The 27,997-nt window shown below is 39.2% G+C and overlaps 1 protein-coding gene and 1 pseudogene across 1 annotated transcript; both read right to left on the bottom strand.

The window, feature by feature from the left end:
• Positions 1–7,344, bottom strand: part of LOC117404772 (zinc finger protein 271-like) — a 41,556-nt pseudogene extending 34,212 nt beyond the window's left edge.
• Positions 2–27,928, bottom strand: LOC117404773 (zinc finger protein 616-like). The gene is made up of 7 exons (XM_059015363.1): positions 27,462–27,928; positions 18,267–18,759; positions 16,898–17,865; positions 9,594–9,954; positions 8,738–8,923; positions 2,455–2,703; positions 2–2,004 (listed from the first exon to the last, which is right to left on the bottom strand). The coding sequence occupies exons 2-7, from the start codon at positions 18,730–18,732 to the stop codon at positions 1,286–1,288; spliced, it is 2,949 nt and encodes a 982-aa protein (XP_058871346.1). The 5' UTR covers positions 18,733–18,759; positions 27,462–27,928; the 3' UTR covers positions 2–1,285.
• Positions 27,929–27,997: the final 69 nt, after the last annotated feature.

The raw sequence follows: 27,997 nt of genomic DNA, 5'->3' as shown, positions 1-27,997 counted from the left end.
GTATGGTTTCTTAAGCACTTTAATGTTTATATCTAAAAAAAGGACACCAAGATTCCATTGTAAAAAAAAACACACAATTAAATAATGTTTTTATTGGAAGTCAGATATAGCAAAGCAAAAAAAACCCCAAAAAAACCAAGTGGTACTGGTGCGCATTCCACTATAAAAAGCTTGGTCCTTAACGGGTTAATTGTACCGTCAAGTCTCATTAGAACTCCGATTACACACGTCCTCATTACACAATTTAACAAGGTCCGGGTCTAGCACTGGTAAATATATATGTACTAAAAGGTAAATAAATCCCTTTCAAAATCTCTAGACCCACCCAAAACACATGTTCATTTCTATTATCACTGCATTTTAGCCTATATCTTTGTGCTCTGTAATGACAGCTTAATCCATTAATAGTAATTAATTGTAATTCGTCACAGAGTGTAAAACCTGTATGCCTCTCTGTACCTAAGATCCGTACACATGCTTGCTACACTTGCATTAGTTGGGGTGTTTAAAAAGGAAGCTCAAATAAAAGCATGGACAATGCACAGTGCAAAGCTACACGTTGCACGATATTCAGTGATTCAGCCACAGGACATTATCATTTTTTCATTAGTTCTAGAAACGTGATGAATTTACAAGTCAAATCATCCAGCTGATTGCCCAGTAAGGACGGTGCAGTCTCATCTCTGGATGCTATATACCGGGTCAGGATACTCGTTCCAATCAATTTATTTATTTTCAGATTAATCAAGTTTAAATGCTAAACCCTGAAACTCATTTACCACACGAGTCACCGATTTCTCCTGACTGGTACATCAGATAAGCTGCGGAATAGTTTCCTTTCTGTACATTCCTGCTCACAGGCTCTGACTGCATTGACACAGTTAAACTAGACATGTTCACATCACCGCCCACTTTCTCAAGTGCATCTTTACCATTTAAAATGCATGCTCTTAAAAGTGACATAGAAAAATTATTATTACACAGGGACTAATAATGCAAGATGTTTTTTTCCCCCCTTGAATGAAAGTCCCATTGAACATGCACTTTAAGGTTTTTGTCCTCTGTGAATTCACTGGTGCTTTTTCCAGCCTCCTGAATCTGTGAAATTCTTCCCACAGTAAAAGCAGAGACACGGTTTCTCTCCTGTGTGAATTCGTTGGTGTGTTTTCAGCAGTCTTGAATACCTGAAAAACTCTTCCCACAGTCAGAGCAGAAATATGGATTTTCTGTGTGAATTCTCTGGTGTGTTTTCAGAGATCCCGATTCCCTGAAACTCTTCCCACAGTCAGAGCAGTGATACACCTTCTCTACTGTGAATTTGCTGGTGTTTTTCCAGGTCTTCTGAATGCCTGAAACTTTTCCCACAGTCAGAGCAGGGATACGGTTTCACTACTATGTGAATTAGTTGGTGGCTTTTCAGGCTTCCATTATGTCTGAAACTCTTCCCACAGTCAAAGCAGCAATACGGTTTCTCTCCCGTGTGAATTCGTTGGTGTTTTTTCAGGTCTCCTGAATCTCTGAAACTCTTCCCACAGTCAGAGCAGGGATACGGCTTCTCTCCTGTGTGAATTCGCTGGTGTATTTTCAGGTTTTCTAAACGTCTGAAACTCTTCCCACAGTCAGAGCAGCAATACGGTTTCTCTCCCGTGTGAATTCGCTGGTGTCTTTCAAGGTCTCCTGAATCTCTGAAACTCTTCCCACAGTCAGAGCAGGGATATGGCTTCTCTCCTGTGTGAATTCGCTGGTGTATTTTCAGGTCTTCTGAACGTCTGAAACTCTTCCCACAGTCAGAGCAGCAATACGGTTTCTCTCCTGTGTGAATTCGCTGGTGTCTTTTAAGGTGTGCTGACTGTCTGAAACTCTTTCCACAGTCAGAGCAGCAGTACAGTTTCTCTCCTGTGTGAATTCGCTGGTTTATTTCAAAATGCCCTAACTGGGTGAAACCTTTCCCACAGTCAGGATATTCTCCACCACCTGCCCTCGTTTTAGCTGATGGACTGGAACCTGGAAAATATGAACAGGAAAGAAAGTAAGTAAGCGGGGCTGCATGTTATGGCATGTGGCTAGGTGGTGGAGTGGATTAAAGCATGTGAATGTCAGCTATGGAGGCTTGCACTGGGTTACATCAGGTTAGAAAAGCAAACAAACTTAAATTCAAAGCAAATGTCAGTAAAGACTAATGCTGGTGAAACTGAGCCCTGAGATCAAAATCTACTTCAAAGTTCTCCTACAACATTTCAGGTCTATTTCTATTCCGCCCCACCCCCCAAAAATGAAAACATTATATCTATATTTCAAGTTCACCAGTACTGAGTCCTGTTTTGAACTGGTTGGAGGTGTAGTGGAAAAACAAATACCTAGTAAATCTAACCTACACGCTCCCTCCCTCTCAACCACACTGTAGATATCACGCAACCTAGAATGACAATGTCACAGCTACTGGGAGTCACTCACCTGCTAGACTGCATTCTGAATATGACCCGGCTTCCTTTCCACCTCCCTGCATGCTGTTGGGAGAGCCTTCCTCTCCAGCGCCTCGCTCTCTCACGCAGATTCTCTCCAGCACCACGCTACACTCCCGCAGGTGTACAGGCTCCAGCTCAGGGATGTTTGGTTTGAAGTCCTCAGATTCTTCCTTCCCTGGTTCCATGTGGTCAAACTCTACTGTCAGAGGCTCTTGTTTAATTTCCAGCACACGGGATTCTGTTTAGTAGCTGCTGAAAAAAAACAAACAAACATTACAACCACTCATTTAAACAGTGTTAATAAGGCCATTCAAGGGGCCGACAAAATTTGAGCGTAATAACAGGGGTGGCTTTACTGTTGAAGGGACACAGAAATTTTAGTAATAAGCTTATAATGCCAACATTTACACAATTTAACCATTCCATATATTATTCATTTTAGATTTATAAGCTGTTTATATATATATATATATATATATATATATATATATATATATATATATATATATATATATATATTGTTTTGTAACAGTTACACACACAGACATGTGTGTGTCTCTCTATATATAGATAGATGATTGATAGATGACAGGATGGCCAGATGTTTCATACAGGGGTATCTTAGAAGTGCTCTAAAAATGTGAGCAAGGAATGAAAAAATGAAGCTTGGTTTTGTGGAAGCTGATTCACACGGGTACTGAATGAAATGGCTTGATGCGGTCCTTGCTTGGATAAATAAACAACCAAAATGAGCAAGATGGGCCAAATAGACCTCCTCTTGTTTGTAACATTTCTTATGTTCTGTACTGTTCAAATATTTTAGAAAGTAAAACAAGTAAACAGTATAATGCTAAACTAGACTAGCCTAACAGATTCACATACACTTTTTAAAAAAAAGTGATGTATTACATTGGGGAATACACACAAACATATTTATTCATTTTAAACACTATACATTCATTTTACAATTTTAGTGTTGGATATTTTGAAAATTACCACTTCCAAATATTTAAATACAATTATATATATATAAAAAAAATTCTGGCAAAGAACAGCTTCTAATAGTACTAACGCTGCGAACATTCAATAGTGAAAAATTCCAGTTAAATCATATTTAATGCTGTATTTCTAAAACAAACGGGCTATTAATGTAGATGCCTTCCTCATGTGCCAATAGAACAGAATTGTGTTTAAGCGTATTCAAGCCAAATGTCTCCATCAAAACAACGCCCCAATGCACCTTAAATAAGAACAGATGACATTTTACTAGTGAGAGGAGGCCATTCAGCCCACCATGCTTGTTTGGCTGTTAATCTTGCAAATAAAGTAAATTAGACAAAAGACAAGCCCTCTGGCTGCTATAGTAAACCATGTGCTTTTTATTGCTTTCATGCTGAACCTGCAGCCGTCTGCATTGGTGGACTTTTGCAGTGTGACTCGGAAGCTTCTAAAGGTCCTGTGCATTCCTCTGCAGGGGACGCGTCACGTTGATCCTGTTATCTAGGGAAACTGATCTGCTGCCAATGAAGTCTGTATTCATCCTGGTCTTTCCTCCACTCATGCATGTAATTTAAAACCCAGGAGGTTCACAGCTATCACAGGGCAGCAGTGTGGAGTAGTGGTTAAGGCCCTCGACTCTTGACCGGAGGGTCGTGGGTTCAATCCCAGGTGGGGGGACACAGCTGCTGTACGAGCAAGGTACTTTACCTAGATTGCTCCAGTAAAAACCCAACTGTATAAATGGGTAATTGTATGTGAAAATAATGTGATATTTTGTAACAATTGTAAGTTGCCCTGGATAAGGGTGTCTGCTAAGAAAAATACTAGTAATGATCTATGAGAGAGAGAGAGGGAGAGAGAGAGAGAGAGAGAGAGAGAGAGAGAGAGAAAGAGAGAGATCCACAGAAAGGCTTACTCTACCCACATACAGGATATTCCATTGGTTTGTATACATGTGGCTTTTTTTTTTTTGTTTGTTTGTTTTTTTTAACAAGCCCTGACAGCCCATAAGTATTGCACTTTAACTATTAGAACATTTACATTAGATGTAAAAACTGCTGTTAGAACCATGCTGCATGATTCGTTTATTAATAGTGCTATAATTACATTATACCAAATCACGTTTTTATTTACAACGAAGGGAAAACATAATGCATGTTTTTGCTGACTTTAGAAGCATTCGGGTGACACAGTATAGGTTCCCTTCATTGTACATAACGTGATTTGGTATAATTTAATTAACGCTATTAATAAAATTAAATCATGATTACAGCAGCAGTTCAATTATGTAAATATTTCATGTAATAGTTATAAAGTTCAATGCTTATGGGGCTGTCAGGTCTTGTTTTCAAAAGATATCGGCACGGACATTGTATACAAACCATTGGAATACCGTGTGTGTGTATTTAATAGAGAGAGAATACATGCATGTCTCCAGTCATATGTGGTTTTCACAATCACTTCGTCTTACTTTCTAGGCAAAATTGTAGATATGTATGCATTAGTACTGCCATAGCCTTGTTCTCCCTAGATTAGTACAAATAGTTAAATCAAGCAAACAAAACATAACTTAAAACGAGGCATACTTTACATTTAATAAACAAACAAGAACATGTTTTAAAACAGCACGGTGTCTAGATATCCTGTTTACAACCCACAATAATGCGCGCAAACAGTGTCGAGGAGGTTTGTAGTCTGTGTCGACATAAAGGGGTCCTGCTATTTACCCCAAAGTACCACAAAGCAGCACAACGTTACCAGAAGTACCCCAAACGATCCTTAAATAACAAACAATGCATTTTACTCTTACAAAATCATGCATTCTACATGAATATAACACATAAATATATAATTTGAGGCGACACACACACTTAATGCTTATTTCCATTACCTGTACAAAAAAAAAACAAAAAAAAACACAAAGTTACGTTTAGTCGTCCTGGTTTATATAAACGTGTTAAGCAAACACTTTTCTTCTTGTGAAGTTCTGCACTTAAACACAATAAAGTACATTGGCTCCAATGATACAAATGCATTGATGTTCATGCTATTTAAAGACTGTTTGTGGTACTTCGTGGTAACGTTGTGGCAGGTAGGTACGAAATAGATTATTCTAGCTTTTACACCCGAGGTACAAAAAAGAACAATGGTAAATACAGTGCCGGTACACACACACTACAATAAAAAAGTTTGTTTTGTTTATGTACACAAAAGGTTTAAATCGTATTTCGGACAAAAGCCTTTTTCTCTGCACTGTGTTACTTTTCTTTCTACACAAACAAAACTTAAATTTGTGTACACTGCACTTATACATCTATTGAAACACACACATATATATAATTATGTCAGTTTCCAAGTGCCTTTTGATGGTGTAGGACACTGTACTCACCGACACCTTGGCTTTCTTTGCAATTTCTCTAAAGGAAAGACCTACACTTTTAAGGGTTATAATGGTCTGTCTGTCTTCCTTTGTTGATTGCCTTTTTCTCGCCATTATGAGAGCAATATACTACTTCCTGCAGTACAATACTGTCCAAATAATGCTTAAGAGAGTGTAGTAACACAGTCTGTTCCAACACTGCCTTTATACAGACAGAGGGTTTGTAAGTAATCAACAAAAGTTGGGACACCTGTAGGAACTGTTAGCATCAACTTTCAAGGCTTAATTTACTTCCATTGCTGCAGAACAGCTGTAAGTTGTTAACCCATTACTTGTTCCCTGAAAAAGGCCTTTTTGTATAACTCTGAAATGTACATTATTTTTCAGTTTTTGGTAACCTAAACTTTTTTTTTTTAACCTCTGGCAGTTTACCGCTTACTTTTGTACCATTTCAGGTTATTCACTGGACTTGAACTGCTTAAATTTCAATAAAAACTGGAAAAATGGGGGTGTTCTAAAACTTTTGACCGGTAGTGTGTAATTATTTATATATATATACACACACACACACACACACACACACACACAGTGCCTTGCAAAAGTATTCAGACCCCTGACCAATTCTCTCATATTACTGAATTACAAATGGTACATTGAAATTTCGTTCTGTTTGATATTTTATTTTAAAACACTTAATAACAAAAAGGTGAATGTCCGACAGTGGCCCAGTCAAAGTCCTGATCTCAATCCCATTGAGAATCTGTGGCACTATTTGAAAATTGCGGTCCACAAGCGTCGTCCAACCAACCTGAACAACCTGGAGCAAATCTGCCAAGAAGAATGGGCCAAAATCACTCCAACACTGTGTGCAAAGCTGGTACATACTTCCCCCAAGAGACTTAAAGCTGTTATTGCAGCGAAAGGTGGCTCTACCAAATATTAATGTGTGGGGGTTGAATACTTATGCAAGCAAGATATTTCAGTTTTTTTATTTTTCTTAAATATTCCCCAACATAAAACCAATGTCACCTTACAATAATTGATTTTGAGTTTCAGTGTTTTAAAATAAAATATCAAACAGAACGAAATTTCAATGTACCATTTGTAATTCAGTAATATGGGAGAATTGGTCAGGGGTCTGAATACTTTTGCAAGGCACTGATTCATCTCAACAGCGCCTTTCAGTGTATTTGTTATATTTTAAATTGAATCGGCTTTGTTCATTTAAACAAAGCCGGGGTCTGCACCCGTGCGTCGCAAACAACTCAACTTTAGTTTAAAAAAAAACGTAACTTACTTTTTTTTATCGTCCACGACAAGCACAGTGATGGAACAGGTATTATAATTCCAAATGGATGAATCGTTTTTTTATCTTCTGAATGTTTGAAAAACGTCTCTGTGTTTAATATGCCCGCATGCGACAAAGGTGAAGCTGCTTCGCTGGAGCCGCCTGTCTGGCACAACCGAGCTAGCAAATGTGCGCATGCGCACACACTGGCTGTGTTCCAATTCATGAAAAAGTGAAGATCGAAGGGCGGAAGTGAGCGGCGGCCATGTTAAGGGGTGTTCCAATCCGTAGTGAGCATAAAATGCTCCCTTCGAAGGGGCCTCCAAGTGGGCGTTCCCGAAGTGTACAAGCACTGTGCGCTTCTGCGGAAGAGATTTTCTATTTTATAAAATACCGACCAAGCATTGCGTGCTTAAAGACAGAGGGGAAGATGGAGCTCAACAATATTATAATGTTTATTGTGTCATAAATAACTCTTATTTGATAAACAAATTAATGTTCTAAATTCAATTGTCTTCTGGTTTTAATTTTAAATACATATTTTAATATTTATATTCACTTTTAATTTTGATTTGTATATTTACATATCTCCGTTGTATTAGTTAGTATTTGCGCATACTTTGCTGTTATTGAATGCAGAAATGTTAACTGGAATTACATTTTTAACTCTACGTGGGTTAATTCCGCCTGGTTTTAGTGTTTTCACTTTATTATGTTTATCTTAAATGACAACATGAAAAGCAAATGTTTTATTAGTGTTGTGTAAATGAATAGCTATAAGCATATATTTAAAAGAGCAGAATCTCTTGCACATACAAACGAAAGTAAGCTATGTTATTCTGTATAGATGAGACCTTGAGGAATAGTTTTGCTAACTAGTTGGCTATCTGTATTGCTAGATAGCTTGTTTGTTCTTGTGAAACAACTTTTTGAGCTCATTCATTTCAATTATTACAGGGACAGGTTTTGAAACCTCTAATTTCATTAGAATTAGGAGTGAGCGGGACGGTATGTTCACGAGGAAGAGGAACACCTCCAAGCTTGGCTGGGAGTAAATCCATTTATAGACAATTACTCCCCTTAAAGATAATAATAAGCAATACACTTATAGGTAATGCTAACAAGATTGATATGAATAATATTAATAGTAATAATGTTATATTCTAGGGCAATAATAAAAGAACTGGAGATGGAGGATAAAGTGTCTCCCAGCCAAGCTGCTAAAAAATGGGAAAAGCTTAAAAAAATATATAAGGTAATGACATGTCAGGAAGCAGTGTAATTCTGTGGTGTAGGAATCAACCAACTTTCACTTTCAGAAATCTAGTATCTACACAATTACTTTTTTATTTTTACAATGCATAATTACTATTGTTTATTTATTTTACTTGCAAGCAATATGCAAGCAATATGCGTTATGTGTTGTTAGTGTTTTATAGTTAAGCATAATGGCTGAATGTTGTTTTCAGTGGAATTAGAAGCTACCTAAAATGATTATTTGATTATTTAAGTTGACATTGTCATAATACTATTTTTGACATGTTATAGACTGTTACACACACAGCCATACAGATACATTATCTACTGTCACAGTGTCTCCATTACTTCTGTTGTAGGAGTTGAAATGCCCTCCAACAGGCACAGGGACAGAGGCAGGGGAGGCCACTGCTGCGTCGTGGCCGTGGTTCACCCTCATGGATGAGGCAATTGGGGGGAGCCCCTCTATTAGGCCTCCAGTCCTGATTGCCTCATCCGTCGAGGATGAATCACCAGGCACGTCTACAGCAGTGGCTTCACAGCAGACAAATAAAAGAAAAGAGAGGGCAGAGGCAGGAAGACACTATTTTACAATTTCTAAAAGAGGAGTCAGAGAGGGAGGAGAGACGAGCAGAGAGGGAGGAGAGAAGAGCAGAGAGGGAGGAGAGAAGAGAGAAGGCAGCCGAGGAGAGGAGCGAGCGCTTCCTATGTTTGTTTGAACGTTTAATTCAAAAACTTTAAATAACAAATATATACCAATAAAAAAATACAATAATTAACATGAGGCTTTGGTTTATTCAATTCATTTTAAAACAAAATCAAAATTAACATTTTAAAACAATTAAAAACAACTATCAGTTAAACTATCATGTTAAATCATGTCAATGTTAAACTACTAACAAAACTATTTACAAGTTAAAATAAACACAGGGATTAAAAACAACTAACAAAACTATATACAATGAACACGGATTGGTGTAGGGATTTGGGGAGAGGGGAGCTCACAGAACTTAAAGGTAATCATGTTGCAGCAAGTGCTGGGGCATGAAAACTGGAGCAGATAGTTCTGCTGCCAGGGCTTCCCTGGTTGTATTTCCATTTTCCTGCAGATGAGGTGGAACAGGTGCCATGTTGTCTTCCCCCTCAGTGGGCTCCGTCAGCAGGAGGTCGCCATGAGCCAGGCACACATTGTGCAAGATGGTACATGCTGCTATCACTTTTGGGGCAAATGATGGGTGAACTTCCAGGGCTTTAAAGAAAATGGCCCTCCATCGGGTTTTCATCATCCCAAAGGCTCGTTCTATGATGGAACGAGCCTTGGAATGATGGCGGTTGAAGCGGGCTTGAACCCTGCCCTGCACAGGCTCCTTGTACGGTGTGATCAGGCACACTGGCTCTTTCAGACAGGGGTACCCGCCATCTCTCAACAAGAAGAACCCTGGTGGAGGGTACAGCCCCCTGGTGTACACAGGGCTGTTCTTCAGTACCCTGGAGTCATGCACTGACCCAGGGTAACCCACAAACACATCCAGGAACCGTCCTGTGTGGTCACAAATCGCTTGGAGCTGAACAGAATAAAATAACTTGCGATTAAAATAGCACTGCGCAGTGGCCTGGCCTGGAGCTTTAATGCAGACGTGACACCCATCAATTGCCCCCACAGCCTTCTGGAATGCTTGATGATTGGTGAGCCGTCCAAATCCCTCTCCCACTGTGCTGAGTTCCTCTTGTTTTGGGAGCCTGATTACTTGAGGAAGGATTTCCATCAGCTCCTCCGCGATGTTGTGCACCGCTCTGTGCACTGTGGTCCGAGGAATAGAAAAGGCTGCTACCACAACCCTGTAGGATGTTCCACAGGCTAGCCAAAACAAAAATAATTAAGACCTCCAGCTGATGGCCCCAGCCGTGACGCCTCTCCCCACTGAGAAGGCCAAACAAGGCACTGAGCGACTCCCTTCTGAGGCGGAAGTGAGGCTGAGTGTCCCGCTCAACGTCAAAAAAGAGGCGCAGAATTGGCACACTGCAGTTAAGCCTTGTGTAGCTTATGTAGCTCTGCAGGCTAAATCTCTGAAAAGTGAATTTGATGACAGTGTTTAATTTTAAAACATTTTTTTAAATATTTAATATCTATATTCACTTTTAATCGTTTGATTTTTTATTGTATATTTACATATCTCAGTTGTATTGGTTAATATTAGTAATTAGTATTTTGTTCCGTGTGTATGTTGGTATTGATGCCTTCTTGGCTGAGTCTCCCTTAAAAAGAGGAATACTAATCGGAATTACATTTTTAATACTCTTTATACGTGGGTTAATTCAGCCTGGTTTTACAGTTTTCTCTTTTATTATGTTTATCTTCCACCTGGTTTAATAGACAGTATTATACATAGCATTTATTTACCATAGAACAATACTCATTATTATGATTATTACTTTATGATTTATTGGTATATCTTTTTGTAGTGAAGATCCAAACTAGATTCACTCCCCTATGAAACATGTATTATATTATATATTATACAGTACCATTGTACTTTTCACACTGATCGTATTAGCTTGTTTTCAAAATCCAGTGGTACACAAGTATCAAGCCATGGTACATTTGTATATAGGGCTGCCTCAGTTTCATAAATAATAATAATAATAATAATAATAATAATAATAATAATAATAATAATAAACACTTCATAAAATCACACACACACTTACTTACTTACTTACTTAATTAATTAACAACTTACTTCTCTGGCCAACCTCATTAATGCCCCTGCACGACGACGGTAATAAGCTCTCCTTCGGATTGCATATCCCATCTTCCGATTTTCATTTATTATTAAAAATATAGCGATGGCTATTGCGGCTACAGCAATTATCTCCATTTTTTCTCTGCTCTCCAGTCTTGGTGCTCGCATTTCATTTTGAGCGCCAAGACTCTGGATAGCAGAGGACATTAAAATTAAAATAACTTAACTGATAAATAACTAGCTAACGTTTTTTTATTGTAGTTCTGCTAATAACCAAGTACCACTGCCCCCCCCCAAAAAACACACACACACACACACACACACACACACACACACACACACATTGCCATCCCCAAAAAAAGACACATGCACGCATATTACAGACAACACGAAAAGTCAATGTTTTATTAGCATGCGCTTTAAAATGGATAGCTACTTTAAGCATAGCAATATGTAACAGCTCTCTTACACACACACACACACACACACACACACATATATATATAATATATATATATATAAACAAAAATGACAATGACCTCCCGAGGTCACATCTTCTTGTCTGTACACATTTCCAGTGCTGATTAATGGCTGTGAATGATGACGCTGAAGTGTGTTTCAACTGAAACACTTTTGCGATCACTACGCCCTATTCCCCTTCGAAGTAATCACTCCTGGAAGTGATCACTTTGAAGGGAAGTAGGGTGTAGGGGCGAGGTTTTGAAATGGAACATAGCCACTGACTCCACCCCTACAAAAACCTCCATTAGTATGGAGCGCCATTTGTTCCAAAACGAGGAGGCACCAAGGGGAAGTTGTGTTATACCAAAAATGAAGGTCATAAGTCACATGATTTGGTGGCCATACTGGATTTTTGATGAATTTTGGCCAATTTAAAAAAAATCTTCTTGTCCAAAACCGCTTATGGTACAGATGTGAAAATTGGGGCACATACTACATCTTTTTCACTGAAACCGTTATGACGATTTAAGCGAAACCTTGCATACATAGCCTTGGCAAGGTTGTCTATCAAGTTTATTCAAAGCAACTCGCTACATAACAAAAAAACATGCCCCCCGTGAGCCAATCAAATTTGAGCTATGGTCAAATTGCACATATTACTTTGCTAAAGCTCAAATGCAAAACGTGTTTAGAACTCCTTTGAGAGTTTAAAGAGTGTCATAGTTACTATAGAATACACAAATGAACCCATATATGCTCCATTCAAAAATTGCCTTGACCGTTACCTTTGACCTCTCCTTAAGGTCAAATGCAAAACTAGCTTATAACTCCTTACAGAGTGCAGATAGGGTCATGGTTACTATATAACAGTGTGACAGGGCGAGGAGCCCTGCACATGAAAAGGGGGCAGGGCAAAGCACTGCCATAAATGGATTTTTTTAGTTTAGTTTTGTTATTTAAAAACAAAGGTATTTGTTGATTTATTTTAGAACGGGGTACCCCTCTGCCCCTGTGCAGTTTATTATTTTGTGTTTGTGTTTGTATTCTGATTTATTCATATGTATTTATAAATATGACGGTGAAGCCGTATGTTTTTGTTATTGTTTTCCTTTAAATGTGTTCTGGCAGAGGCGCGGTTGGCAGCTCGTCCTCTGCCACTGCTTGATTTTTTTGAGGATGCAACATCGACAATGGATAACTGCAAAGCATATGACATGGTTTATTTAGATTTCCAGAAAGCTTTTGACAAAGTCCAACATAAAAGATGAATTCTCAAACTGAACGCAGTAGGGATTCAAGGAAATGCATGCACATGGATTAGGGAGTGGTTAACATGTAGAAAACAGAAAGTACTGATTAGAGGAGAAACCTCAAAATGGAGCAAGGTAACCAGTGGTGTACCACAGGGATCAGTATTAGGTCCCCTGCTATTCCTAATCTACATTAATGATTTAGATTCTGGTATAGTAAGCAAACTTGTTAAATTTGCAGACGACACAAAAATAGGAGGAGTGGCAAACACTGTCGCAGCAGCAAAGGTCATTCAAAATGATCTAGACAGCATTCAGAACTGGGCAGACACATGGCAAATGACATTTAATAGAAAAAAGTGAAAGGTACTGTACGCAGGCAATAAAAATGTGCATTATAAATATCATATGGGAGATACTGAAATTGAAGAAGGGAACTATGAAAAAGACCTAGGAGTTTATGTTGACTCAGAAATGTCTTCATCTAGACAATGTGGGGAAGCTATAAAACAGGCCAACAAGATGCTCGGATATATTGTGAAGTGAGTTGAAATTAAATCAAGGGAAGTAATGTTAAAATTTTACAATGCATTAGTAAGACCTCATCTAGAATATTGTGTTCAGTTCTGGTCACCTCTTACAAAAAGGATATTGCTGCTCTAGAAAGAGTGCAAAGAAAAGCAACCAGAATTATCCCGGGTTTAAAAGGCATGTCGTATGCAGACAGGCTAAAATAATTGAATCTATTCAGTCTTGAACAAAGAAGATCTGATTGAAGCATTCAAAATTCTAAAAGGTATTGACAATGTCGACCCAGGGGACTTTTACGACCTGAAAAAAGAAACAAGGACCAGGGGTCACAAATGGAGATTAGATAAAGGGGCATTCAGAACAGAAAATAGGAGGCACTTTTTTACACAGAGAATTGTGAGGGTCTGGAACCAACTCCCCAGTAATGTTGTTGAAGCTGACACCCTGGGATCCTTCAAGAAGCTGCTTGATGAGATTCTGGGATCAATAAGCTATTAACAACCAAACGAGCAAGATGGGCCGAATGGCCTCCTCTCGTTTGTAAACTTTCTTATGTTCCTATGTGCCTGAGATCAGGTGGAGAATGAGATGTATCTTAACGGTATTATTTGCTAGTGTAATTTCTGAATTTAGACACGTATTTAAGCCAACACTACAAATAGTCTATGTTTAATTGTCCAGTAATTAAGTATTTTGTTGAACAGGATAGGTTACTTACTGGTGGAAAAACATAAATCACATTTGTAGTCTATTGTTGCTCTAAGAGGCCAGGCTTCGGTGTGCTTGTGTGGACTGTACATCAAGAGGAGGGAGATATCCTGGAACATGATCCTCCCAGAAGAGTGAGTAGATCCTGCAGTTCTGAGTTGAGACTTGCTCCCTATTCTGATGATGTGATTTGTAGGAGGTACGATTTTACAGGAGCACAATTATTCACCTTTTGGAGAACAAACATGTACTGAAGAGTTGAACTGCCAGAAACAAGCCTGACCCCGTATCAACTCATGAGTGCCTGAGCAGGATTCTGATGTTGGTGAGTTTTGCAGGATAAAAAAAGAAAACTCTTACAGCTGTGGCCAAAGATTTTGCATCACCCAATAGAATGAAGTAATTTTGCTTCGTAAAGTTGAATGAAACCTGCCGAATAATGTTACATTAACATATTAAATTACATACCATAATTTGTAGTTTTTCGATATACTTAACGAAAAACTAACGAAGTGAAAAATGTGACATTTCAAAATCTAGCATGAAATACTTATGGCTTCATTTTGTAGTTTTTTTGATTAGATGATGTTAAATAAAATATTAAAATTATGTTCTTACAGATATTTGTATTTTTTTTTTTAAATGGTCTCAATGCTAAAATTCTAGGTGATGCAAAACTTTCGACCATAGCTGTATTGAAAAAGACATTCGAGGCAAAGGGGACTGTTACTTAAAAAAAGTTGTACTTATACATTTCAAGCAATATGTAGCGTTTTCTAATCCAGTTTTGCTATTTCTATTTCGTATTGTGTAACAGGCAGGATTTTTTAATCTAACTATTTAATTCAGTTGAAAATAAACTTTTTGTTTGGTAAGGTGCACTGTATGAGAAACAGCTTTGAGATGTTATTGTATTTGAATGAACTGTGCCGGTTCTTGCAAACTGATGGAATACAGTAACAAATAAAAGCTTAGGCATATTTTTCTGCCATTTAACAATGAATTGTATTTTAATGTAATTGTGCAGTGCTGTCCTTCTGTGCCGTTTGTCATTCAAAATGAAAGTTTTAAACAGGATATTATGAGAAAAATAACTGGAGTTTGGCGCCCCAGCCTTCTATACTCTTGTGTGCAAACATTAGAGGATCCATTAAAGGAAGGCATGTGCATATAAGCTATATAAAAAGTAATAATTATTGTACACATTATCGTACACTGCACCTCTCACTCATGTTCAGCAAATTGTCTTGTAATTTGCCCAAACATCAATATTTTTCAACTAAACTTTCAGTATTGTAAGGTCCCCTCAGGTCACAGAATAGCATGTTTTATACATGCATCTCGAAGCAGAATACATAATAATAATAATAAAATAATACTTAATTTAAATAAAAGTAAATCATTTTGAAAGAAAAAAGGGACACATTTGTATGGTTTAAGTACTTTATGTTTATATATAAGAAAAGGACACCAAGATTCCATTGTAAAAAAAAATGATTTCAATAATTTTTTTATAGGAAGAGAGTCAGATACAGCCAAAAAAAAAAGAAGTGGTCTTGGGGAGCATCCCACTAAAAAACGCTTGGTCCTTAAAAGGGGTTAAATTGTACAGTCAAGTCTCATTAGAATTTTGATTACACAAACATCCTCATTTACTAAAAGGTAAATAAATCCCTTGCAAAATCTTTAGACCCCCCCCCCCCAAAAAAAAAACACACACATGTTTATTTCTATTACCAGACTGCATTTTAGCCTATATTTTTGTTCTCTGTAATGATAGCTTAATCCATTAATAGTAATTAACTGTAATTTGTCACAAGAGTGTAAAACCTGTATGCCTCTCTGTACCTAAGATCCGTACACATGCTTGCTACACTTGCATTAGTTAGGGCAGTTTAAAAGCAAGCTCAAATAAAAGCATGGACAATGCACAGTGCAAAGCTACACGTTGCACAATATTCAGTGATTCAGCCACAGGACATTATCATTTTTTCATTAGTTCTAGAAACGTGATGAATTTACAAGTCAAATCACCCAGCTGATTGCCCAGTAAGGACGGTGCCGTCTCGTCTCTGGATGCTATATACCGGGTCAGGATACTCGTTCTGATCAATTTATTTATTTTCAGATTAATCAAGTTTAAATGTAAACGCTGAAACTCATTTACCACACGAGTTACCGATTTCTCCTGACTCGTATATCAGATAAGCTGCGGAATAGTTTCCTTTCTGTATATTCCTGCTCCCAGGCACTGTCTGCATTGACACAGTTAAACTAGACATGATCGCATCACCACCCACTTTCTCAAGTGCATCTTTACCATTTAAAATGCATGCTCTTAAGAGTGACACAGAAAAATTATTATTACACAGGGACTAATAATGCAAGATGTTTGTCCCCCCTTGAATGAAAGTCCCACTGAACATGCGCTTTAAGGTTTTTGTCCTCTGTGAATTCACTGGTGTTTTTTCCAGCCTCTTGAATGTCTGAAACTTCTCACAGTCAGAGCAGAAATACAGTTTCTCTCATAAGAAAGTTTACAAAACGAGAGGAGGCCATTCGGCCCATCTTGCTAGTTTGGTTGTTAGTAGTTTATTGATCCCAGAATCTCATCAAGCAGCTTCTTGCAGGATCACAGGGTGTTGGCTTCAACAACATTACTGGGGAGTTGGTTCCAGACCCTCACAATTCTCTGTGTAAAAAAGTGCCTCCTATTTTCTGTTCTGAATGCCCCTTTATTTAATCTCCATTTGTGACCCCTGGTCCTTGTTTCTTTTTTCAGGTCAAAAAAGTCCCCTGGGTCAACATTGTCAGCACCTTTTAGAATTTTGTCCTCTGTGAATTCGCTGGTGTGTTTTCAGAGTTCCCGATTCCCTGAAAGTCTTCCCACATTCAGAGCAGTAATACGGTTTCTCTCCTGTGTGAATTCGCTGGTGTTTTTTCAGGTATTCTGACAGTCTGAAATGGTTCCCACAGACAGAGCAGCAATGTGGTTTTTCTTCTCTGTGAATTCGCTGGTGTGCTTTCAAATTTCCAGATTCCCTGAAACTCTTCCCACAATCAGAGCAGCGATACGGTTTCACTCCTGTGTGAATATGCTTGTGTTTTTCAAGGTGTGCTGACTGTCTGAAACTTTTCCCACATTCAGAGCAGCGATACGGTTTCTCGTCTGTGTGAATATGCTGGTGTTTTCTCAAGTACTGTGAACGACTGAAACTCTTTCCACACTCAGAGCAGTGATACGGTTTCACTCCTGTGTGTATTCGCTGGTGATTTTCAAGGTGTGCTGACTGTCTGAAACTCTTCCCACAGTCAGAGCAGGGATAAGGTTTCTCTCCTCTGTGAATTCGCTGATGTTTTTTCAGGACTCCTAAATCTCTGAAACTCTTCTCACAGGCAGAGCAGCGATATGGTTTCTCTCCTGTGTGAATTCGCCTGTGTGTTTTCAGGACTGTCGATTGACTAAAACACTTCCCACAGTCAGAGCAGCGAAATGGTTTCTCTCCTGTGTGAATTCGCTTGTGTGCTTTCAGAGTTCCTGAATCTCTGAAACTCTTCCCACAGTCAGAGCAGCGATACGGTTTCTCTCCTGTGTGAATTCGCTGGTGTTTTTTCAGGACTTTTAAATCTCTGAAACTCTTCTCACAGGCAGAGCAGCGATATGGTTTCTCTCCTGTGTGAATTTGCTGGTGTATTTCAAAATGCCCTAACTGGGTGAAACCTTTCCTACTGTCAGGATATTCTCCACTGCCAATCCTTGCTTTAGCTGCTGGACTGGAACCTAGAAAATATGAACAGGAAAGAAAGTATGAGGGGCTGCCTGTTATGGAATGTGGCTAATTGGTGGCGTGGATTAAAGCATGTGAATTTCAGCTGTGGGGGCTTGCACTAGGTTACACCAGTTTATAAAACAAACTTGAAACTGAGCCCTGAGATCAAAATCTACATCAAAAGTTCTCCTACAACATTTCAGGTCTATTTCTATCCCGCCCCACCCCCAAACAATCACATTATATCTATAGTTCAAGTTCACCAGTAGCAAGTCCTATCTTGATCTGGTTGGAGTGGTAGTGGAAAAACAAATACCTAGTAATCTTACCCATATGCTCCATCCCTCTCAAGCACACTGTGGATATCACGCAACCTAGAATGACAATGTCACAGCTACTGGGAGTCACTAACCTGCTAGACTATATTCTGAATATGACCACCCTTCTTCCTTTCCACCTCCTTGTGTGCTGTTGGGAGGAGAGCCTTCCTCTCCAGTGCCTCGCTCTCTCATGCAGACTCTCTCCAGCACCACGCTACACTCCCGCAGGCATATAGGCTCCAGCTCAGGGATGTTTGGTTTGAAGTCCTTGGATTCTTCCTTCCCTGGTTCCATGTGGTCAAACTCTACTTCAGGGGGCTCCTGTTTAATTTCCAGCACCTCTTGTTTAACAGGAAGCAGTTCTTCTGTCTTGGGGATCTCCAATTCATTGTGCTCAGCTTTAATCTCAGAGACCTCTGGCTGACTGCTGTCACATTGCACCTCATAGAGCTCCTCTTTAATGGGGAGGGATGCCAGCCCTGAGAACTCCACATTAAAGGGGACAAGTTCAGGGAACTCCTCTTTAATTGGGACAGATTCCATCTTCACACTGTCCATGGCATCACATGGGATTCTGTTTTGTACCTGCTCAAAAAAAAAAAAAAAATAGGATTTATTTATTTAAATACAGTGCTAATAAGGCCACTGAAGGGGCTGACAAAATCTGGCCTGAATAGCAGGGGTGGCTTTACTATTAAAGGGACACAGAATTTCTAGTAATAAGCTTATAATACCAAAAGTTTACACAATTTAACCATTTCATTTATAATTCATTTTAGATTTCATTTATGCAAGCTGTTCTAATGTTTGTTTTGAAACAGTTACACACACAAATGTATGTGTTTGTGTGTAATATTATATATATATAGTGTTCTGTGATACCTCATTTCAGGAGCCTCGATACGATACCATGCACAGTATCCTGATATGTAATACTATCATGATACTTTGGATCTTTATATATTACACAAAGAAGTATGAAAAAGTATTTGCACCGTGTGATTTTCTGCATTTTTGCATATTTTTGACACTGAATGTTATCAGATCTTCAACCAAAACCTAATATTAGATAAAAGGGACCCGAGTGAACAAATAACACAAAAATGTGATACATATTTCATTTATTTATTAAAGAAAGTTATGCAAAACCCAATGCCCCAGTGTGAAACAGTAAATCGCCCCCTTAGACTCAATAACTGGTTACGCCACCTTTAGCAGCAATATCTGCAACCAAACGCTTCCTGTAGTTATTGATTAGTCTCTCACAGTGCCGTGGAGGAATTTTGGCCCACTCCTCCATGCAGAACTGCTTCATCTCAGTGACATTTGTGGGTTTTCGAGCATGAACTGCTCGTTTCAGGTCCTGCCACAACATCTCAATGGGGTTTAGGTCTGGACTGACCAGGCCATTCCAAAACTTTAAATTTCTTGTTCTTCAACCATTCTGATGTAGACTTGCTTGTTTCGGATCATTGTCTTGCTGCATGACCCAGATGTGCTTCAGCTTCAGCTCACGAACGGGTGGCCTGACATTCTCCTGTAGAATTCTCTTACACAAAACAGAATTCATGGTTCCTTCAATGATGGCAAGGCATCCAGGTCCTGATGCAGCAAAGCATCCCCAAACCATGATACTGCCACCACGCTTGACCGTTGGTAAGAGGTTCTTACTGTGGAATGCAGCGTTTGGTTTTCGTCAGACATAATGGGGCCCATGTCGGCCAAAAAGTTCCACTTTTGACTCATCTGTCCATAGAACATTGTTCCAGAACTCTTGATGATCATCCAGGTGCTTTTTGGCAAACTTGAGACGAGCATTCATGTTCTTCTTAGTGAGCAATGGTTTCCGCCTTGCTACTCTGCCATGAGTCCCATTTTTGCCCAGTGTATTTCTGATGGTGGAGTCATGAACACTGACCTTAGCCGAGGCGAGAGAGGCCTGCATATTCCTGGATGTTGTTCTAGGTTTCTTTGTGACTTCCTGGACGATTTTACGCCTTGCTCTTGAAGAGATTTTGGCAGGACAGCCACTCCTGGGAAGATTCACTACTGTCCCAAACTTTCTTCATTTGGACAATATGGCTCTGAGGTTCGGTGGAGCCCCAGAGCCTTAGAAATGGCTTTGTAACCCTTTCCAGACTGATAGGCATCAACAACATTTTTCCCGGTGGTCTTCAGGAATTTATTTTGTTCGTGGCATGATGTGCCTCTAGAACCTGTGTGCTGACAACTTCACCCTGATGGTAAGGGCCAGAGTTAGTCAGATTTATATTGGAAAGGTCTGGCCCAGATCAGGCCTGGTTGTTAACCAAAGTATTCAAACAGCTGACCCTAATTATCCCTTTAATTGGGTTGAGTTAACTAGGGGGGGCAATAATATATATATATATATATATATATATATATATATATATATATACTGATATGCTGCCAATTAAATCTGTATTCATCCTGGTCTTTCCACCACTCATGCATGTAATTTAAAACCCAGGAGTTTCACAGCTATCACATTACTTACACATAAAATACTGATTATCACAAAATCCAAAGAATAAAAACATTGGTAATATTTTTGGCACGCGTCTGCAAAATATTTTTTGCAGTTTATAGCAAATGCACTGAAATAAATAAATAAACATCAATGCACTTCCTTTTGATCAGCTGCTAGCGCATTCCTGTTTTATTTGTTATCTTAGCTGTGCCATGTTTCATAAGTAATATGCACTGGGATGCACTTACTTAAACTAAAAGAAACTACAGCATTTTCAGCTGTTGAGACCATTTGTGGATGCTGCGGCTCCCTCTGTCCTTGTCCTCCTTGCCCTAACTACTAATCTTGATACCATAGATCATGGCATTCTTCTTAACCGCCTTCAGAAGTATGCTGGTATCTCTGGAACCTGTCTCTCCTGGCTGTCCTCTTGCCTATCTGGACGCATGAAGTCTGTTTTCTATGATGGAAGCAGTGCTGATGCAAACCCGGTCACGTGCTCTGTCCCCCAGGGGTCTGTTCTCAGGCCTCTTCTCCAAGATTTACATGCTTACCTTAGGTCACCTTATCCACCAACACAGCCTCATGTTTCACTCCTATGCAGATGACACCCAGCTCTACCTAAAACTAGACCCTGGATGTCCCTCTGCCATGGACTGGCTCTCAGCTTGCATCCAAGACATCGAGGCCTGGATGTCTGCTAATTTTCTTCAGCTCAACACTAACAAATCTGAACTTCTAGTAGGATCGAAAACTCAACTCAGGAATCTCAACATTGTTGCTGAACCTCAGAAACTGTCTGCTGCTGCCTTCCCCCACTGTACGAAGCCTTGGTGGACAGTAACCTCTCCTTTGACGCCCAAATCTCCTCTGTAGTCAAATCCTCCTTCTACCACCTCTGAAACACCTCAAAGGTCCGTCCCTATCTTTCCCTCCTAGATGCAGAGATACTCTGTCATGCATTTATCACCTCTCGAATCAATTACTGGTCTTCCGTCACGCACCATAAACAGACTGCAGCTGCAGCTGGTTCAAAATGCCACTGCTAGAATCCTTAACAGATGAAAATAACAGTCACATTACCCCCTATCTTGCCCAGCTTCATTGGCTATCTGTTAAGTTCAGGATAACTTTTAAAATTCTCCTGCTTGCCTACAACACCCTCCATCACACAGATCCAGAGTATCTCTCCAACCTGCTAACTCGCTATGTCCCTGCCCGCAAGCTGAGGTCCTCTGACTCAGGCCTGCTTGTTATACCCAAGGAAAAGCTCACCACACTCAGAGTGCGCTCTTTTAGCTTCATGGTCCCTACTCTCTGGAACTCTCTCCCAGCTTTAGTGCGTGCAGCTCCCTCAGTCGCTCGCTTCAAATCAACTCTCAATACCCACTTGTTCTCTCTTGCTTTTAATGCTCTCTAAGCCTGGTATCTGTTATTAGCTGTTCTCTAAATTGCTATTTCAGGTTTTTCACTCCCATCTTATTCGTATGAACAATGTTGAGTAAAAGACCAATCATAGTCCACTTGTTTGTTGTTCACAGAGACTGGGTGGGCAGCACACTCAGGATAGCTCAATGATATCCTTAAAATCATTTAGACTTGATGTTGAAAAAGTCAAAAATAAAGCGGCAAAACATATAGCAGGGTGCGGTTGCTCTGCCACAATCTATATTACATACACACGCTGGAACTCCATTTATTTTTATTTACGTATTTTAGACACCTTATCCAGGGCGACTTACAGTTATTACAAAATATCACACTCATATTTAAGAACGAATTCAACTAAGAGCAGTTAATAAATATCTGCTTATAAAAGAGTAAATTCCATTAGGAGCACGTAGTATGATAAATGGATAAGAACGATTTCAAATAAAAGGTATTACAAAAAGAGCGAATAGAGATACCTTTAAGAGTAAAATCAAGTACAAGATACATAGAAGTTATAATTAAGAGTAGTACAATACAGCAAAATATGGAGCAGTTCAGTGCAAGTAGACTCTTGTACTAGCCTACAGATGCCTTGAATGACCTTCCTACAGATGTCAGGACTGCCCAGTCCCTGACCACATTCCGGCGCCTCCTTAAGACTCACCTCTTCAAAGAGCACCTGTAGAACTCCTCTGTTTGTATCCTGGGACACTATCACCCTTCATGTAAATGTGCTTTATTCTGCTCTTATCTGCCCCCTATTTTACTGCATTTAATCCTGTACTTCAGAATACTGTAATCTGCCAAGTGTTTAACCTGTAGTACTTTGTATTTAATCACATCCTGATGTAACTATCACTATTTAATTATATCCTGATGTAACTATCACTATTATCTGCTGTATTATTGAATTGTGGTTTGTCACACTTGTACTTTGCTTGAACAAAAGTTATTGTATTTCTTGCTCTTATTGTATTACTTGTATTGTAACACTTGAAATGTATTTGCTTATGATTGTAAGTCGCCGTGGATAAGGGCGTCTGCTAAGAAATAAATAATAATAATAATAATAAGTACAATTTGTATCCATGTGGTTGGGGTGACAGGTCCACCGATGTGTGAAATCCGCAGATATATGGGGTGTCATTGCATGTGACTAGAATGCCTGAATAAAATACAGAAACTAGTGATATTTATTGAATATGTATGCAATACAATGCTTAGTTTTTCGGGCGGGTTTACCGCCTCACAGGGGGTTCCAGCGAGATATTCTCTTTTTCTGGGACTCCCCCCAGACCCACCACCAGATGGCACAGTGGTGGGCTTTGCCGCCCCCTGCTTGGCCCCCCATGGATTTGGCCACCTTCTTTTTCTTTTCCGGGGGGTGGTCCACCCGGTGGCCATCTCCCCCTGCGTGATTTCAGGTGGCGCAGAGGGTCCGGTCACCTTGGGGGCCTCATCTTCCTTCCCCTGCTTGAATGTTGTTGGGAGGGAGGCGGGTGTTTTTTTTTATCCCCCTCTGTGGGCCTCTGGGGGGGGGTTGGTGGACTTGGAGGGGTGCGGTGCTTGCGCAGCTGTTTTGGCACCCTGCTTGAGCTTTGGGCACCTTATTTTTTGGTGCCCCACCTCTTTGCAGTGATAACACCGCACCTCCTCCAAAAAATGACGTAATTGGTCGGGACCACTTCCTGCCCCACCAGGTGGATGGTCACCTGGCGGTGGAAGGACAGCACATGGCAGAGGGGCTGGTCCTTGCACCCCAGGGGAATAGGGTGGATGGCAGTTTTTAATTCCCCCAGCGCTTGCAAGTGGGGCTAAAGCATGGCATCCTGTCTGAACGGTGGCAGGTTCGACAGGATGACCCTGCTGCCCAGTCCCATGAGAGGCTCGATGGGGACAAACATGCCCCTGATAGCGAGACCCCTCTCAATAGCCGTGTTTCAGGAAGAACACTGCCTTCCCCACGATGGCAGATGGCCCCACCACCTTCGCCATGGCCTTGACGAAGCCTCTATTGAAAGGGAGTCTCTCAGGAGGCACCTGACCCCGTGCCTCCTGTTGATGTTTTGAAAGGGGGGGCTGCTCCGCTTGTCACCACCTGTGTCCACTTGTTTGGGCTTTGAGGAGCTTGCCCCCTCATTTTTATTTCTTTCTTTATTTTATTTATTTATGTATTTATTTTATTTTTTATTTGTAGTAAACAAACAAATACACAGACACGCCCCTGCACTGACAAAAATTCACAGAGCAGGGGTACACTCACACAATACAAAAAACAAACAGCCACCTACACAACAAATAATGAGCAGTGCAGGGGCACAAACAAAGACAACAAAACAACCAAAGTTAATTAAAATTATTTTAAAAATTTTCAATTAAAAAATAAGAGTAATGTGCCTGCCATTCCCCTACTCTGCATAAGGCAGAAGCAGGGGATTCAAACAATTTTTCTAAAACTAAAACTAAAAACATTTTGTGATTAAAAGTAACAAACAGTGCTTTTTAATAAAAATTAAAAAGCAAAGAAATGTAAATTGTTTAAATGAAGAAAAATAATTTAAACATTAAAAAGAAATAAAACTGTGTGGTCCAGTGGTTAAGGAAAAGGGCTTGTAACCAGAAGGTCCCCGGTTCAAATCCCACCTCAGCCACTGACTCATTGTGTGACCCTGAGCAAGTCAATTATCCTCCTTGTGTTCCGTCTTTCGGGAGAGACATAGTTGTAAGTGACTCTGCAGCTGATGCATAGTTCACACACCCTAGTCTCTGTAAGTCGCCTTGGATAAAGGTGTCTGCTAAATAAACTAATAATAATAAAACTAAAACAAACAAAGGTAAAAGGGCCTCTGACAAAGTGTGACCTGTCAGTAGCAGTCAGAGTAGTAGTAATAATAATAAATCTTTTTTAACAATCTTTTGTTTGTTGTTTTTAATAACACTGTTTTGTGCACTTTATAGAGAAGATTGTTGTTATGGAGGCCTATATTTATAGAACGTTCATTTTAGAGTGCTTATGTGTAAGGATACGTAAAAAAATAAAGAAGAAAAAAAAGGTCTAAAAAGATGCGCTGTGAACACGGTTTATATCCTCTGCACTCTTAAGATAGTTAATACACTACAGAGCGGTCTGTTAGCCCCGTTGAGACTCACTTCTGTGTCGTGGGTTGCTTTGAGCTCCTGAGATATTCGGTTACAAACAAACCCAGTATAAAGTTCATTTGATATGAATCATATGCCAAGTTTGAAATATGTGACTGCACCGTACACATCGTAGGAACCTACTGAAAACCTGTTCATTGCAAGATGAACTTACTTTATTTTCAATGTACACATTTTTTCAATACTAATCAATAATAATGAGAAAGCATTTATTTATTTATTTACTCAGCTTATGCGATTGTAATAAGGAAGATTAAATAGTATTTATTTCTTAATATACACTCTTAGAACAAATGTGTCAAATGTAACAGTTCTGAGTTCTTACAGGGACAAAACAACAAAATTTTGTTTGAAATTAACAAACACCACAATAATGTGTTTCTTACACAATACTGTATTTAGCCACACAGACTTGAGCTAAAGGCACATTATTGTGTTGTGGTTTGTTAATTTCAACACAAAATTGTGTTGTCCCTGTATGAACTCGGAACTGTGTAACATTTAACACATTTGTTCTAAGAGTGTACATTACATCTTTTCATAAGAACATAAGAAAGTTTACAAACGAGAGGAGGGCATTCGGCCCATCTTGCGAACATTTACAGAAGATGTAAAAACTGCTATTAGAACCATGCTGCATGATTAGTTTATTAATAGTGCTATAATTACATTATACAAAATCACGTTTTTATTTACAACGAAGGGAAAACATGTTTTTGCTGACTTTAGAAGCATTCGGGTGACACAGTACAGGTTCCCTTCACTGTACATAACGTGATTTGTTATAATTTAACGCTTAATAAAATTAATCATGGTTATAGCAGCAGTTAAGTATTATGTAAATATTTCATGTAATAGTTATAAAGTACAATGCTTATGGGGCTGTCAAGTCTTAAAAAGATATCGCCACGGACACTGTATTACAAACCAATGGAATACCGTGTGTGTATGTATGTGTGTATTTAATAGAGAGAGAATACATGCATGTGGGTTTCACGATCACGTCGCCGTACGTTCTAGCCAGAATTATAGATACGTATTTTTACACAGAGAATTGTGAGTGTCTGGAACCAACTCCCCAGTAATGTTGTTGAAGCTGACACCCTGGGATCCTTCAATAAGCTGCTTGATGAGATTCTGGGATGAATAAGCTACTAACAACCAAACGAGCAAGATGGGCCGAATGGGCTCCTGTGGTTTGTAAACTTTCTTATGTTCTATTAGTACTGCTATAGACTTGTTTTCCCTAGATTAGTACAAATATTTAATAAAAACAAACCCCCAAATGTCACTCAAAACGAGAGGCATATTGTACATTTTTCCAATAAACAAATTTTTAAAAAACACGTTTCTTATCTTGCTTATGTTTTAAAACAGTGCGGTGTCTAGATATCCTGTTTACAACCCACAATAATGCGCGCACAGAGTGTCGGGAAGGTTTGTAGTCTGTATCGACATAAAGGGGTCCTGCTATTTACACGCGGACACACACACTATTAACGATACACACGACTGACAATCCTATTACCACTACCTGGGTTTCGCGGGTGGGTTGGAGACGGGACGGACGGACACACATTCACTCACTATTATCAATGCTTATTTCCATTACCTGTGTTGTGTGTATATATAAACATAAACATTCATGAAGTTACCGTTAGTTATCCTCGTTTATTTATGGTAAAACACTTCTTGTTAAGTTCTGCACGCAATAAAGTACATCGGCTCCAATGATACAAATGCATTGATGTTCCTGCTATTTAATGATTGTTTGTGGTTCTTTGTAGTAATTCGCAGGACCAACACAGATTGTCCTAGCTTTTGTACCCGAGATACAAGAGGGTGGTAAATACAGTACCAGCATATAAACACAAACAATAAAACAAAACGTATTTATTAATTTAGTACACAGCCGACAGGCTTTTGTGTACATCAAAAAAACTTTCAATTTTTGTACACTGCAATTATACCTCTTCAAACACACACACACACATATATATATATATATATATATATATATATATATATATATATATACACACAACGTTGCCTCATTTTCGATTCATTTCACCTGGGCGCCTTTTAGTTTATTTCTTACATTTTAAATTGAATCGGCCTTGTTCATTTTGTAAACAAAGCCTGGGTCTGCAACACCCGTGCGTCGTAAACAACTCAACTTTATTTAAAAAAAAAAAATGCAACTTACTTTTTTTTATCGTCCACGACTAGCAAAGTGTTGTGCAAAACAATTTAAATAATAATAATTCCAAATGGATGAGTCGATTTTTAACTTCTAATGTTTGAAAAACGTCGCTATGTCTTTAAAATACCTGCATGCAATAAGGTTAAAGCTGCTGCTGCAGCAGCCTGGCACCACCGAGCTAATACATGCACGCACACACTGACTCCACCCCTACAAAGACGCACATTAGTATGGAGCGACATTTTTGCCAAAACTAGTCATCAATTAATTCATCAGTTCGTGCACAAATTCATAGATTTATTCGTCCATTAGTCCATCAATTCAGAAATGAATTCCTCAATTTGTCCGTCAATTCAGAAATTAATGAATCAATTCAGAAATGAATTTTTCAATTCAGAAATTAATTCGGCAATTCGTCCATCAATTCATCAATTAATTTGGCAATTCATCCATACGAAAGGCTTGACGGGTTTCTGGGTGAATCGATTGCTCCACGATTGACCTGCGAATTAATTAATTGAAAGGTGAATTGCAACCAA

This window comes from Acipenser ruthenus, chromosome 50 (genome assembly GCF_902713425.1).
Source record: "Acipenser ruthenus chromosome 50, fAciRut3.2 maternal haplotype, whole genome shotgun sequence".
NCBI lineage: Eukaryota > Metazoa > Chordata > Actinopteri > Acipenseriformes > Acipenseridae > Acipenser > Acipenser ruthenus.
Note: the sequence above shows the minus strand (reverse complement) of the source record. Positions and strands in the feature narration are given on the sequence as shown.

What these genes read in the sequence shown, in the direction of transcription:
- LOC117404773 (XM_059015363.1), bottom strand. Translation starts at nt 18,732, where the DNA reads ATGGACAGTGTGAAGATGGAATCTGTCCCAATTAAAGAGGAGTTCCCT. An exon ending in CCCAAAAGTGATAGCAGCAT is followed by an intron (nt 8,924 to 9,593) that starts GTACCATCTTGC and finishes TCTGCTGTGAAG; the next exon opens with CCACTGCTGTAGACGTGCCT. An exon ending in TTTCAACTCCTACAACAGAA is followed by an intron (nt 2,704 to 8,737) that starts GTAATGGAGACA and finishes GCTACTAAACAG; the next exon opens with AATCCCGTGTGCTGGAAATT.